At 35.5% G+C, this 12,539-nt stretch overlaps 1 protein-coding gene across 1 annotated transcript in view; it reads left to right on the top strand.

The window, feature by feature from the left end:
* LOC142323169 (medium-chain acyl-CoA ligase ACSF2, mitochondrial-like) overlaps positions 1–11,970 on the top strand; it is a 77,793-nt gene extending 65,823 nt beyond the window's left edge. The window contains exons 11-12 of the mRNA XM_075362459.1: positions 9,036–9,288; positions 11,209–11,970. Of these exons, the coding sequence (XP_075218574.1) occupies positions 9,036–9,288; positions 11,209–11,331 (376 nt within the window). The 3' untranslated portion in view covers positions 11,332–11,970. The remainder of the gene's footprint in view (positions 1–9,035; positions 9,289–11,208) is intronic.
* Positions 11,971–12,539: the final 569 nt, after the last annotated feature.

Here is a 12,539-nt window from a genome sequence, read left to right as displayed (position 1 = left end):
CTGTTTGAAGGGGATTCACGTAACGATGTAGAGTTCCGAGCTGCTCATGCTTGTGAGACACTCTGACTGTGGAGTCTCCAACATAAGATGATTTTCAGCTCAAAGAATACACAATGATGTTGCTTAAGAGCCGATTGACTGCTTCCCGACGAATCCGGTTTCGGATGGCTGGTCAGTTTCTCTCCGAGCATGGTGCCTTTGGGGCGAGTTTGGATAGATTTCGTTTGGTGGATTTGAATCAATGCCCGGATTGTGGGACTGATGATACAGTGGACCATGTCCTCTACGTCTGTCCCCGATACGAGGTCGAACGTTCACGAGCTGTTAGGGAACTTGAGAGAATACATTCCTTTCTGGATCTCCGTATTAACTGGATGATCGCAAGGAGTGGTCTATAGTGGCTGGCTTTTTTCGTGCCCTTGGGGTGTTTATGTCTGCAGAGGGGGTTTGATTGAGGTACTCGATCGTGGTAGGATCCTGGATGGCTAGAGTTCCGGCTTAGGATTTGGATGGTTGGAGATAGGCGCATTGGCATCGTGCCACGATTATACTGGTGTTGTTTATGATTCGATTTGGGTTTCCCGCTGGTGGGGGTGGCCGCACCGCCGGGTTATGGTAACCCGTGTGACCGGGGGCGTGGCTTTCCTCCGCCGGTGGCAGTCCTGATCGTGACTTGGTAATGCCACGCGAGGCACGTTATGGGATCAGGGGGGGGGGGGTTTACCCAGGCTCCTGCGCGGACCGGAATGAGGTTATGTTCCCCTTGTTAAGTGACCTAAATTGGTCGACTTATTTGGGTGTAGGTTTGAATTTCTATGTTGCGTAAGACGTAATTTTGATTGGTACGAGTGTAGCACTGATTTAACTTTAAACTCATTCGTATTCTGGGACATTCACGAATGGTGCTGTCAAATCTGTACTAGGCGCGGGGTTCGCGCTTCTGCGTTTTCAGTTAGTTAGTTTGAGGGAATCATGTTAGGGTGGATGTGAAGATGTCCGTTTGAGGCCTACGTGAAGGTGAAATTTGATATGTATTTTACTGATGCAAATGTCTGCCGAGGTGTTTACATCGGTGGCATCCCGACCGAGGCCTGGCTGATAACTGTGAGATGTAATCAGTTAGAGGGTCTAAAGGCGCCCTTCGGTAAAGCCCCTCAGGGATCGGAACGGAGGGGGTGATGTGGCGACCGGTAACGTCACAAGGTGGGTGTCTTCCCGTACGGCGGTTGGGATAACCAAAGAAAACCTTTGATAAATCATTAACTTGGATAGAAGAATGTAGTTTGTTACACAAATTAGCTAAAAACACAAAAAAAGAAAAGTGATTGAATTCATCTGATTCAATGCAATTCTGGATCGCCGTTATGATGGATTTTTATGACAGTATGGTCATACTGACTGTCTTTTTTGATTATCAAGGCATGGTTTATCATGAGTATGCTCCTCAAGGACAAAATGTCAATGAGGAGTACTATATAACTGTTCTTCATTGGCTAAGAGATGCTGTTTGATGCAAGAGACTATAACTTTGAGAAAATTCACCATGTCAGTGCTCCAGCCCATACATCACAACTTATCCAGAGATTCTTAGCAAATCATGATCGAACAACTTCAGCAGGCTCCTTGCTTACCAGATATAGTTTCCAGCAAGTTTTGGTTCTTTTCTAAGCTTAAAATTCTGCCTAAAGAAAACAAATTTGAAGACAGAGAAGAGATCAAATGACCTTGATAGGGAGTCTTACTCTTCAAGGCTTTGGGGGTTGGCGTCCCTACAGCCCAAGCCTATGCAGTTTTTCTTCCCACTACACACTGAGCTGAACCTTTTACACCATAAAAATAAACCAAGTCACAAGTACTACACAAATTACAACATATACTCTGACACAGCAACACCCTCTTACACTGTTTCTTCTTACACTTACACTCGGTATTGTTGGAACACCTCACAAAATGCAACCATAACTCAAGGTAGGAAGCTATCGTGCCAATGGGTGGGTGGCTGTATATAGTGAGTCTCAAACGATGTCTTCTGGACACCAGGTTGAACACAGCTGTAGGCAGGCCTAGATCCAGAATGTGCGAACTTTCCTGGAGTGATCTGTAATATCACTGGTACTTGTGGGAACTATATATCCGTCCCATTAAATTTATGTTATGGTTCTTGGTCCATTTGAAAAAACAACAAACCCGGGAGGAGTTTGTCCGATGTTGTCAGCCGAAGATTTGAATGGTGATAATGAAACGAAGGACAAAACAAAGACAGCTGAAGTATAAGGAATGAAAATAAATCATTTGCAAAGTTCATTGTTACAGTGTGTGGTGTTGTGAAGTTACTTAAAAAAGTTAGGAGTGGTGCCCTGTGGATTCAGGTGAATGATGACGAACGGGGTCGGAAGCTATTAGCCCTTAAGTTCATAGGGAAGGATAAAGTGATGGTGGAACCACATCATACCTTAAATTCCAGTAACGAGGTGATCTTTTGCCATGACTTGGCTGGAATTGAACCATCAAAGACTTGAAAGAACTATTCCCGCAGTCAGAACTTCTGTTCAGAGGATAATGAGGAAGGAGAATGGTATGATGTACCAAAATCCTCATTTATTATAAGCTTTTTTACTCCGACGGACACTGAGCGAATAAAAATAGACTACCTTTCTGTCGGTGTGCGACGGTATATAACAAACCACAGACGCTGCTTCCAGTGTCAGGGGTATGGTCACACCAAAATTGGTTGCTCAAAGGAAAACGTTTGTGCGCGTTGCAGCTGTATGGGATATGTTGATAGCGCATGTACTGAAGCTGAAACTAGTGTTAGTTTTGTCCATACTCTTTCTAAGAATGTACAAAACGAGAACTAGTGCCCATCGTGCAAGATACTGACAAAGTTAGTTCAAGCTTCGTCGGATCAGGTAAAAACTCTCACTTCTACTATTACATCGTTAAGTATGGTTAGAAGAAAGATATTTTTTGTCAAAAGGCCGAGAGTGGTTCACCGAAACCCAATTCAGTCGGTATACCACCCAATAAAATCCCCGCTGTACTAACTATGCAGCAAACTATTAAGATCCCAATGAAGGAATCTATAAATATCGTCGTTTGGTATGGTATCTCTGACCTACCAAACTTCCAAATCCTCACCACCATCTCGAGCTCACTTCGAAAATGTGGAGGACGATGAAGTGCCTGAAGAGCAAAGCACTTCCTAAAAGTTATAAAAAAGAAAAACCGGGTAATTTTTGGTGAGTAATCTGCATACAATTTTTTAATAACAGGAAAATTTTATTTATAGGTACAAATGTTATCCATTGGAATGTTTGCGGTCACCGTTCTCGCAATGAGGATATTGAAATCCTAATAAACGAAGAAAATCTTTAATACTGTGTGTGCAGGAGACCCACCTCAGTCCTCACGATGATGTTTTCTTTCGCAGATACGTCTGCGAAAGATGCGACTATCAAACTGAAGGTAATGGACGTGAAGGTGTGGCTGTTTTCCTAAAGGAAATCGTTATATCCGCCCGTATTCACCTAATGACAAACATCCCTGCAATCAGTGTGGGTATTGGCGCTATCTAAAATGAATATCTTCAAATTGTATCTTCTTCCAAACCATGATATCAGTGAGGATGATCTGTACAATCTGTTTTCACAAATCCTTTTACCCTGCCTAATAACTGGCGATTTCAACGCCCATCACGATTCGTGGGGCTCATCTTCATGTTCTTCTCAAGATAGTGTAATTGATCGACTGAGGCAGAACTTGGATCTCTGCTTATTGAACGATGGATAATACGCATTTATGTCATCTTCATCAGGTACATTTTCTTGCATCGATCTGTACTTGTGTTCAGCAAACTTACTCTTACGTCTTACCTGGCACGTTTCCAAAAACTTCTTTGGAAACGATCATTGACCATTTTTTATCTCAGTCGGTAATAGTAATTTGCCTCGGAGTCAGCCATGAAAATGGGTGGTTCAGAAAGTGGACTGTGTCTGGAAAAAAAAACCAAGGATTTCTTTGGCCAATAGGACAAGAGTAGTAGCGTGATCCACCTACTTACCAAGTTTACTCGCCTAATTCTTGATATCGCAAATGAATTTTTCCTTTAAAATCTGGAAAGTGAAGGTGGCCTGCTGTTCGTTGCCTGTAAGTTGCAGAAGAAAATATCCATTTTGTGATTGGAGATTCGTAAAAATGAATTAAACATACATTTCTCTATTGATTACCTAACGTATGCCTTGAATAATTCGCGTGACACTTCCCATGGAAAAGTTTTCCAGATTCTTTGTCAGAGGCACTGATGTTTCTCGTAGTGAAACTGGTAAAGATAAATCATGCCGCTCAAGTTATCGTCCTATTTTCTTAACCAGTGCCCTGTGCAAGTTGATGGAACGAATGGTAAACCGTCTTCTAGTATGGTACCTAGAGAAACTCCTTAATTGCCCCCCGAACATTGCGGTTTCCACCAAGGTAGATCGTCTATCTATCATGTAGGTTGCTCTTGAGTCTGTTACTGAAAACGCCTTTCTACTTCACCAACGCCTCGTTGCTGTCTTTTTCGATATGCAAAAGGCGTATTGAAGGCTTGAAGGAGAAGTTTATCAGGGATTTTCTCAGTAGTCAGTTCTTTTGAGTTGGAGTTGGAACGACGGTATCCGAAAATTTTACATTAGAAAACGGAATACCATAGGAAAATGTCCTAAGTGTTACTTTATTTTCCGTAGCCATAAATACCATAACAAACTGCGTGCGTAAACTTGTTACGTATGGTTTGTTTGTAAATTATTTTTCAATTTACTAGCATCTAGGACTTTAGCTTCTGGCGAGAGGCTGCTTCAAAACACAATAACCCATTTAGGATAGTGATGTAAAACAACTGAATTCACTTTCTCTCTGGAGAAAACGAAATACATTTATACACAATACATTTCTACGCTTGAGAAAACACGTTGACTCTCAACCGTTTCTTCATGATGAACCAGTTGTAGCAGGCACGCTGGTTAGATTTTTGTAAATGTGGTTTAACCAACGACTAACGTGGGTAACACATTTAAAGGAGCTGAAGGTGAAATATTTAAATGCTAGACATGCTGAAAGTTTTGTCTAATACTCGTTGGGGAGCTGATAGGCGATGCATGTTGCTTCTACCGAGCTCTGAAGCGTTCCCGCTTAGATTATGGATGCGTGGTTTTTTCGTGCGCATGGACTTCCGCTCTTTGAATGCTCGATGCAGTCTTATCATTAATTTACCCGTCTCTCTACAGGTACGTTTCGCTGAAGCCCCTTGGTAAGTCTACTAGTGGACAGTGGTGAGTCATCTCTTTGTAATAGACGGAACCAAATGATCTGCTCTTGTATAATTCGCATTAAAGCGTAACCAAATTATCCCACCTTTGAAATGCGGGGTTCTCCAACCGCCATGTTAATCGATATGTGGAATGGCCCAGATCTACTGATCCTCTAGGCATTTGCGCCTTTTCTTAGCTCTAAATATACAATTACCTACGGTTCTTATTTTTTGCTCCATGTTTACCTTCTTGGCGGCCTTGTCTCGTTAATTACTGTTTCAGTCTTTGTCGCTATAATAAGAAGAACAGAAATGTGGTTATATTACGAGATAAGTTACATTACCATGTTACATTACCTTCTTGGCGGCCTTCTCTCGTTAATTACTGTTTTAGTCTTTGTCGCTATAATAAGAAGAACAGAAATGTGGTTATATTACGAGATAAGTTTTATAATATTATCAGTAGCGTGAATTCCGATGCTATATTTTATACAGACCGTTTACATTCATTATTCCATTGTTAGTTGTGTTTTTGTGGTTGGCATTTGAACATACATATTTGGCCTTCCCAGCATTGTCAATATTTTCATTGCAGTACTGTATGTTATTAATAAGAGCTTAAATATAATTAGCCCAACATTTCGATATATATTTGTAATCAGATTCCATGAATGCCATGTACTCTAGGGACACCCTATTGTCTGTGAGATTCAGTGTTATTTCTCTAATGGCTCAACGTAATATAACTGTGAACTTCTGCTAGAACCCTAGCCATACTGGAATTTCTGGCAATGTGCGCGCTGATAGTACGGCAAAAGAGATTTGTTTCCAGCCTCCTTTCATTGATCGCGTTGTTTCGAATGATCAACAATAATCCTCATTCAGATAAGAATACTGTATCATTGTGGGGCTCCTTATGCAGGAATAACCGTGGAGAGGAGGTTATTATTTGCAGTTTGCGAATAGGACACATTAAGCTCACTCATGGATATCCGATGACTCAAACAGATGTACTTGTTTGTATCTGTTGCAATTGGCTGCAACTCTTTACGACTGCCAACTTTACAACACACCTTGTGGATTGTGCCTGTTACGCGGCATTGAGTCGCATGTTTAAACTAGGGGGGTAGCATTCGAAATATTTTAGGGAATGATGTTATCCAAAGTTTTACAGTAGGGCCGCCCGTTTACATTCATTATTCTAGTTTTCTGTAGTACGTTTCAGCTACTTATATACCATTTGGCTTATAGCAGATGGTAATTTTATTGTTTTAATTTAGATTATTAATTTAATATTTCATTGTGATTTTATTTCACTTTTAGCATACGTCACAGGCGTTTTCCATTTATACTGAGATTATATATTATTGGTTTTAGTTTTTAATTTAAGTCTGATTGTTTATTTTTAATATTTGTTTATTTACAATATAAACTGTGTCCGGGCGCTGATGACGAACTTTGGTGTGTGCCTATTAAAGAAAGAGATCAAAAGTAAAGCGATTAAAGGTCTTACGGTGATCATCAAATGTGACTTGGAAAACTGCTTCAACAATGAAAACATCACTGGAATAAGTGTGTTAGAAGGGGCCTATTTTGAAAGGGACAAGCTGTTAAACTAAATAGATTAAGTATTTTTGTTTTTATGAACCAAGGTCGGACACTTTTTTATCACACCTTGTAGGCATCAGCAAGATAATTTAAATATATATCCTTTAATATTATTAAATTTTGAATTCTAACCTATAAATCAATTATTTTCAGAACTTTCTTAAGAATCTGTTGTTTCTAATGCACTTTAAACATTTTTCTTTATCCCTTTACCACTGTTTGTACTTTGAAATGAATACTACATTAATAACTTACATATTACCGTATACAAATATGAAACTATTTTAAACTGTTAATGAAAGGATTTTTTCATTAACACAATGTTCAAATTCAGATGATTGCCTTTCATGGAAGACATTTATTTTATTATTCTGTTGTAAAAGATTCTGTCCTTTCAATCTTGATGGCGAAAGTTTTCCTTTACGTTTTGATAGGTATAGACCATTAATGAGATTATTTAATTCTGACTGATTAAGTGAAGTTCAGTATTTTTATTTTCCAGAAAATCTGAAGTTCTTATTTCTTCCCTCCCTATATTAACACAGGGATTGCCGTTGGCCATACATTCATCTTCATATAAGTCAGTAATTTCTGTCAATAATGTAATTGGAAGCTTTGGACTATCTGGTAGTGATCTTGTAGCAATGGGGATATTTATTGTTATTTGTACAATGGTATAACAGCTAATCTTAGCTGTTATCCCAGATTATTTTTTTTTTGTCTTGGTCATCTAATTTATATCCAAAATACAGTTCATCTGATTTTTTAGTATAGTAAAATATTGAGAAACAAAAAATTCTTCTCTAAGATGTTAATGTTAGTTCACCAAGACATGGCAGAAATTGTATAGATTTGGTGCAACTGCAATGCATTGCTAATATTTGATTATTATAACTGTATAAGAATTAAAACATTTTAAGTACACACTACTGTAATATACATGTGCATTTTTGTTTTAAGAAAAAGTATTAAAACAAAAACTAGCTGCAGAATTGACTTTTACACTACAAGAACATAAGTACATGAATCATATATTCCTATTTGTTTTAATTTGTATGAAAGTGTCAGAAAAATTATCAATGTCAGTGTTTGTCACTTAATTTATCAGTTTAATTGCAATAAGTATTTACTTAATGATAACATTAAACTCGAAAAATTCTAAGCATATGGAGTTTGTGCTGGTACTAGCTGAAAAAAGCAAGCATGATGCTATGGATATATAATTCCAAAAAAGAATAAGTCTGTTAGAGAAATACTGATTTCATATTCAGAATAAAATATATAAGATTCCACAAAAATGAAGCTTTTAACAAAATCACTGTGACCAGTATTTTCAAGTGAAAGCTGGTAACTTATCAAACTAATGAATGTTTTATGTAATTATTTTTTATCTGTAAAACTTATACAACTTTATCACTCCCATATAAATAAATATATATATGTGTATATATATATATATATATATACAGAGAGAGAGAGAGAGAGAGAGAGAGAGAGAGAGAGAGAGAGAGAGAGAGAGAGTGAGAGGAGGAGAGAGGAGAGGGAAGAAAAATAAGTTAGTATAAATATGGATCCAGAATGCTTCATTTTCGAGTTATAACTTGTGAAAGATCTCTGCTCCAAGGATAAAATGGAGTTATACTGAAATTTTTGCAACTAAAATTAAAAGGTAAATTTGATATTATGAGTACTATATAGATGTTAAAATATTGTATTCATTAGGATCAAAACTGTTGGAGATACAAAGAAGTAAACAGATTCAACTGTCTAAAGAATAATGCATAATTAATTAGTGGCTTGTATAAAAACTATACAGCAGATTTTTTGAATGTACTCTTACAGGTTAAGGGAGAAGATTTTAACATTTTTAAATCTTTTGTTACCGATACCTAGTACAATGTTTTTTGGTTTTGATATTTTTAAGTTCAAGCTTATAATGAAACAAAAAGCTCTAAAGAGAAATTGTGAATAAGATATATCATTAGTGCTATTATTCTATTACAATCTTTTTTATCAAAAATTATTTCTTTTTAATAACTTAGTTGTAATATTGATTTTAAGAAAATATTTTTATGAAAGAATGTTTTCTGATTGATTTCTATCTTCATTTCACAATGTTTTTGTATATTTGTTATTACAGTGATCAGTTTAGACTTCTTAGAGGAGGTTATGGACAGGTTATTGGAAGAATTAAGGATATGATAATTAGAGGTGGTGAAAATATTGCACCAAAAGAAATAGAGTACTTATTGGAAACTCATCCATCCATACTTGAAGTACAAGTGTATGGTGTTTCATCACATAGGCTAGGTGAAGAAATAAGCTGCAGCATAAAACTTAAAGAAGGTGCAACTTTAAATGAAAAAGATATACAGAATTTTTGCCAAGGAAAGGTAATTATTTTATTAAGTGTATTTTTCTTTTCAATTTTAGCCACTTATTATTAATACTTACAGTATTAATTGTATTAATAATACAATTGCATTAATACAGTATTAATTTTATTATTAATACTTACAGTTAGTATTAACCATTCAATGCAGCTGGAAGGAAGCACATGCAAACTGGACTAATAATGCTGAAGCAATTTTCCAGTACTTCACTCTTTTGTATTAAATACTGCACACAACCTACCCATCCACACATTTTTTACCAGTTACTTGGTGGTTATTATATATTTCTCTTTTATTTTACTGTAACAGTCCTTCAAGTTATGTAGTAACAATGATTTTTTTTTTGTCTTCAGTCGTTTGACTGGTTTGATGCAGCTCTCCAAGATTCCCTATCTAGTGCTAGTCGTTTCATTTCGGTATACCCCCTACATCCCACATCCCTAACAATTTGTTTTACATATTCCAAATGTTGCCTGCTTACACAATTTTTTCCTTCTACCTGTCCCTTCAATAAAAGTGACTATTCCAGGATGCCTTAATATGTGGTCTATAAGTATGTCTCTTCTTTTAGTTATATTTTTCCAAATGCTTCTTTCTTCATCTATTTGCCGCAACACCTCTTCATTTGTCACTTTATCCACCCATCTGATTTTTAACATTCTCCTACAGCACCACATTTCAAAAGCTTCTAATCTTTTCTTCTCAGATACTCTGATCGTCCAAGTTTCACTTCCATATAAAGCGACACTCCAAACATATACTTTCAAAAATCTTTTCCTGACATTTAAATTAATTTTTGATGTAAACAAATTATATTTCTGACTGAAGGCTCATTTCGCCTGTGCTATTTGGAATTTTATATCGCTCCTGCTTCATCCATCTTTAGTAATTCTACTTCCCAAATAACAAAATTCTTCTACCTCCATAATCTTTTCTCCTTCTATTTTCACATTCAGTGGTCCATCTTTGTTATTTCTAGTACATTTCATTACTTTCGTTTTGTTCTTGTTTATTTTCATGCGGTAGTTCTTGCATAGGACTTCATCCATGCCATTCATTGCTTCTTCTAAATCCTTTTTACTCTCAGCTAGAATTACTATATAATCAGCAAATCATAGTGTCTTTATCTTTTCGCCTTGTACTGTTACTCCGGATCTAAACTGCAAACATCATTAACTGCAAGTTCTATGTAAAGATTAAAAAGTAACAGGAATAGGGAACATCCTTGTTGGACTCCCTTTCTTATTACGGCTTCTTTCTTATGTTTTTCAATTATTATTGTTGCTGTTTGGTTCCTGTAAATGTAGCAATCGTTCTTCTATCTCTGTATTTGAACCCTAATTTTGATGAACAATGATATAAAAAAAAGCATTTAAATGATTATTTATAATATGAAAAAAAGATCAGTTATAATAAACTATTATAAAAATAAACAGTATTTCTTTATGTTTGTCAATAACATATAGTAATACTACAAAGCAAAAAACGTTTCAGCTATTAAGTGAAATAAGTCCAGATGGTGTTTTATTTATCAGATATATAAAATGTATAATGTAGTGAATAGTTTTCAGATGTCGTCAGAAATCTACATAAAGAGGTTTTTCTTGCTTTGTTTCATGTATGTTACATGATAGAGTACAAAGGCTAATATTGATGCCTCAGTTGTGTGTACCTCAGCATGTGTTCCTTGTTGGATGATCAGTTTGCTGATTAATAACATCATTACATGGATGCATGTTGTAAATTACAACAGTGACGGTAAAGATTCATGATAAATTTGTGTGATATAGTGTACATTAATGTAAACAACTAATTTGCTTCTTTTTTAAATTTATATTTTTAACATATTGTTTTGTGATTTAAGTTAATTTATCTTATTATATAGTGAGTAAATAATTTTCTGATTTATTTTTGTTTCAGATAGCCCCTTTCAAAATACCAAAATACATTGAATTTGTTTCGGAATTTCCAAAAACAGCGAGTGGCAAGATAAAAAAGTTTGAATTAAAAAGATTAATGGAGAATAAAATTAATCGAAAATAAATATAGTTTACTTTTCAGATCAAGTGCAATGAAAAAACAAACAAAATTAATTTTTCTTTTAAATTTTTAACAAATTTATAACATTTAACTTTCAATTAATAAGTGTGTTAAAGTGATCATTGTAAGTAAATTAATTGCAGGCAAAATACATAACTTGTCATTTAAATTGATAACCAGTTCTGATTCTCCTATTAAATGTAGACAATATTTGTAATACACTGTCTCAAAGAAAAGGATATATTAATATGTTACTTTATGCTATTTGTTACAGTCTTCTTATAAATCTGAGACATATAAAGCATCTTATTGCTGACAATCATTGCTTGACAGTAGAGTTGCTTTCATAGAGTACAGATGTATGATGTAGCTTTTTTTGAACGCAAGTGACGGGTTTACTTGTTAAGTTAAATGTTACCTGCATTTTGGTGGGCTTGGCTTCCTAACATTAACAATATATTTGGCTCAGTGAAGAATGCATATATATCATTTTATTTAATAAGGATGGCATGGTGTGCTTGTTATCCTTGAAAATAGAATGCTAGTTTTATGAGTGAGTGGTATCTTATGTAAATCATCACAATTTCAGTACATCCTGATTCTGAAATAATGTATTATTACTTTAAGAAAAATTATGCAGCCTGTACTTTTTATAAAATATTTTTAAAAATTGTTTGGCTTAAATTATTTGGGTTATTTTAGATTCTGTTTCTAAAAGATCTCTTTGTAATGAGTGTCACTAATAATCCTTAATGAGAGTTGCGGTGAGAGAGAGAGGGGAGATTGTATTCTTAAACTTTGAATCCACTTTTTTCTTCTTCTTTTTTCTTTCTGCGGGAGGAGAAAAATCTGCTGTCAGATGGCCATCAGCTCGTACTACTGGATGTGTGAATTTAAATTTTCAATTCTTACATAATTCACAAGTGAGTTCTTCTTTTAAAAAAGGTTGTTATATTTCATCACTGATCCGCAGTATAAAGTTATGTGGAGAAACTCCTATATTGAATTATAAACTTTTTCAGAATTGTCTGTTTACTCTAGAGGTGGAGTATTAGTAAGTTTGAATCACAGAAGGGATCAGGATGGTGATCCAAACTACTATCAGGATCCTTCCAAACTACTACTAGAAATCAACAGATTCAATACAACATTGAAGATATGTGAAACACAATACATTAAAAGGTACAAACCATTGAAGAAGATATAACAAA

This window comes from Lycorma delicatula, chromosome 1 (assembly GCF_047948215.1).
Source record: "Lycorma delicatula isolate Av1 chromosome 1, ASM4794821v1, whole genome shotgun sequence".
NCBI lineage: Eukaryota > Metazoa > Arthropoda > Insecta > Hemiptera > Fulgoridae > Lycorma > Lycorma delicatula.
This window is presented reverse-complemented; position numbering and strand designations above follow the sequence as displayed.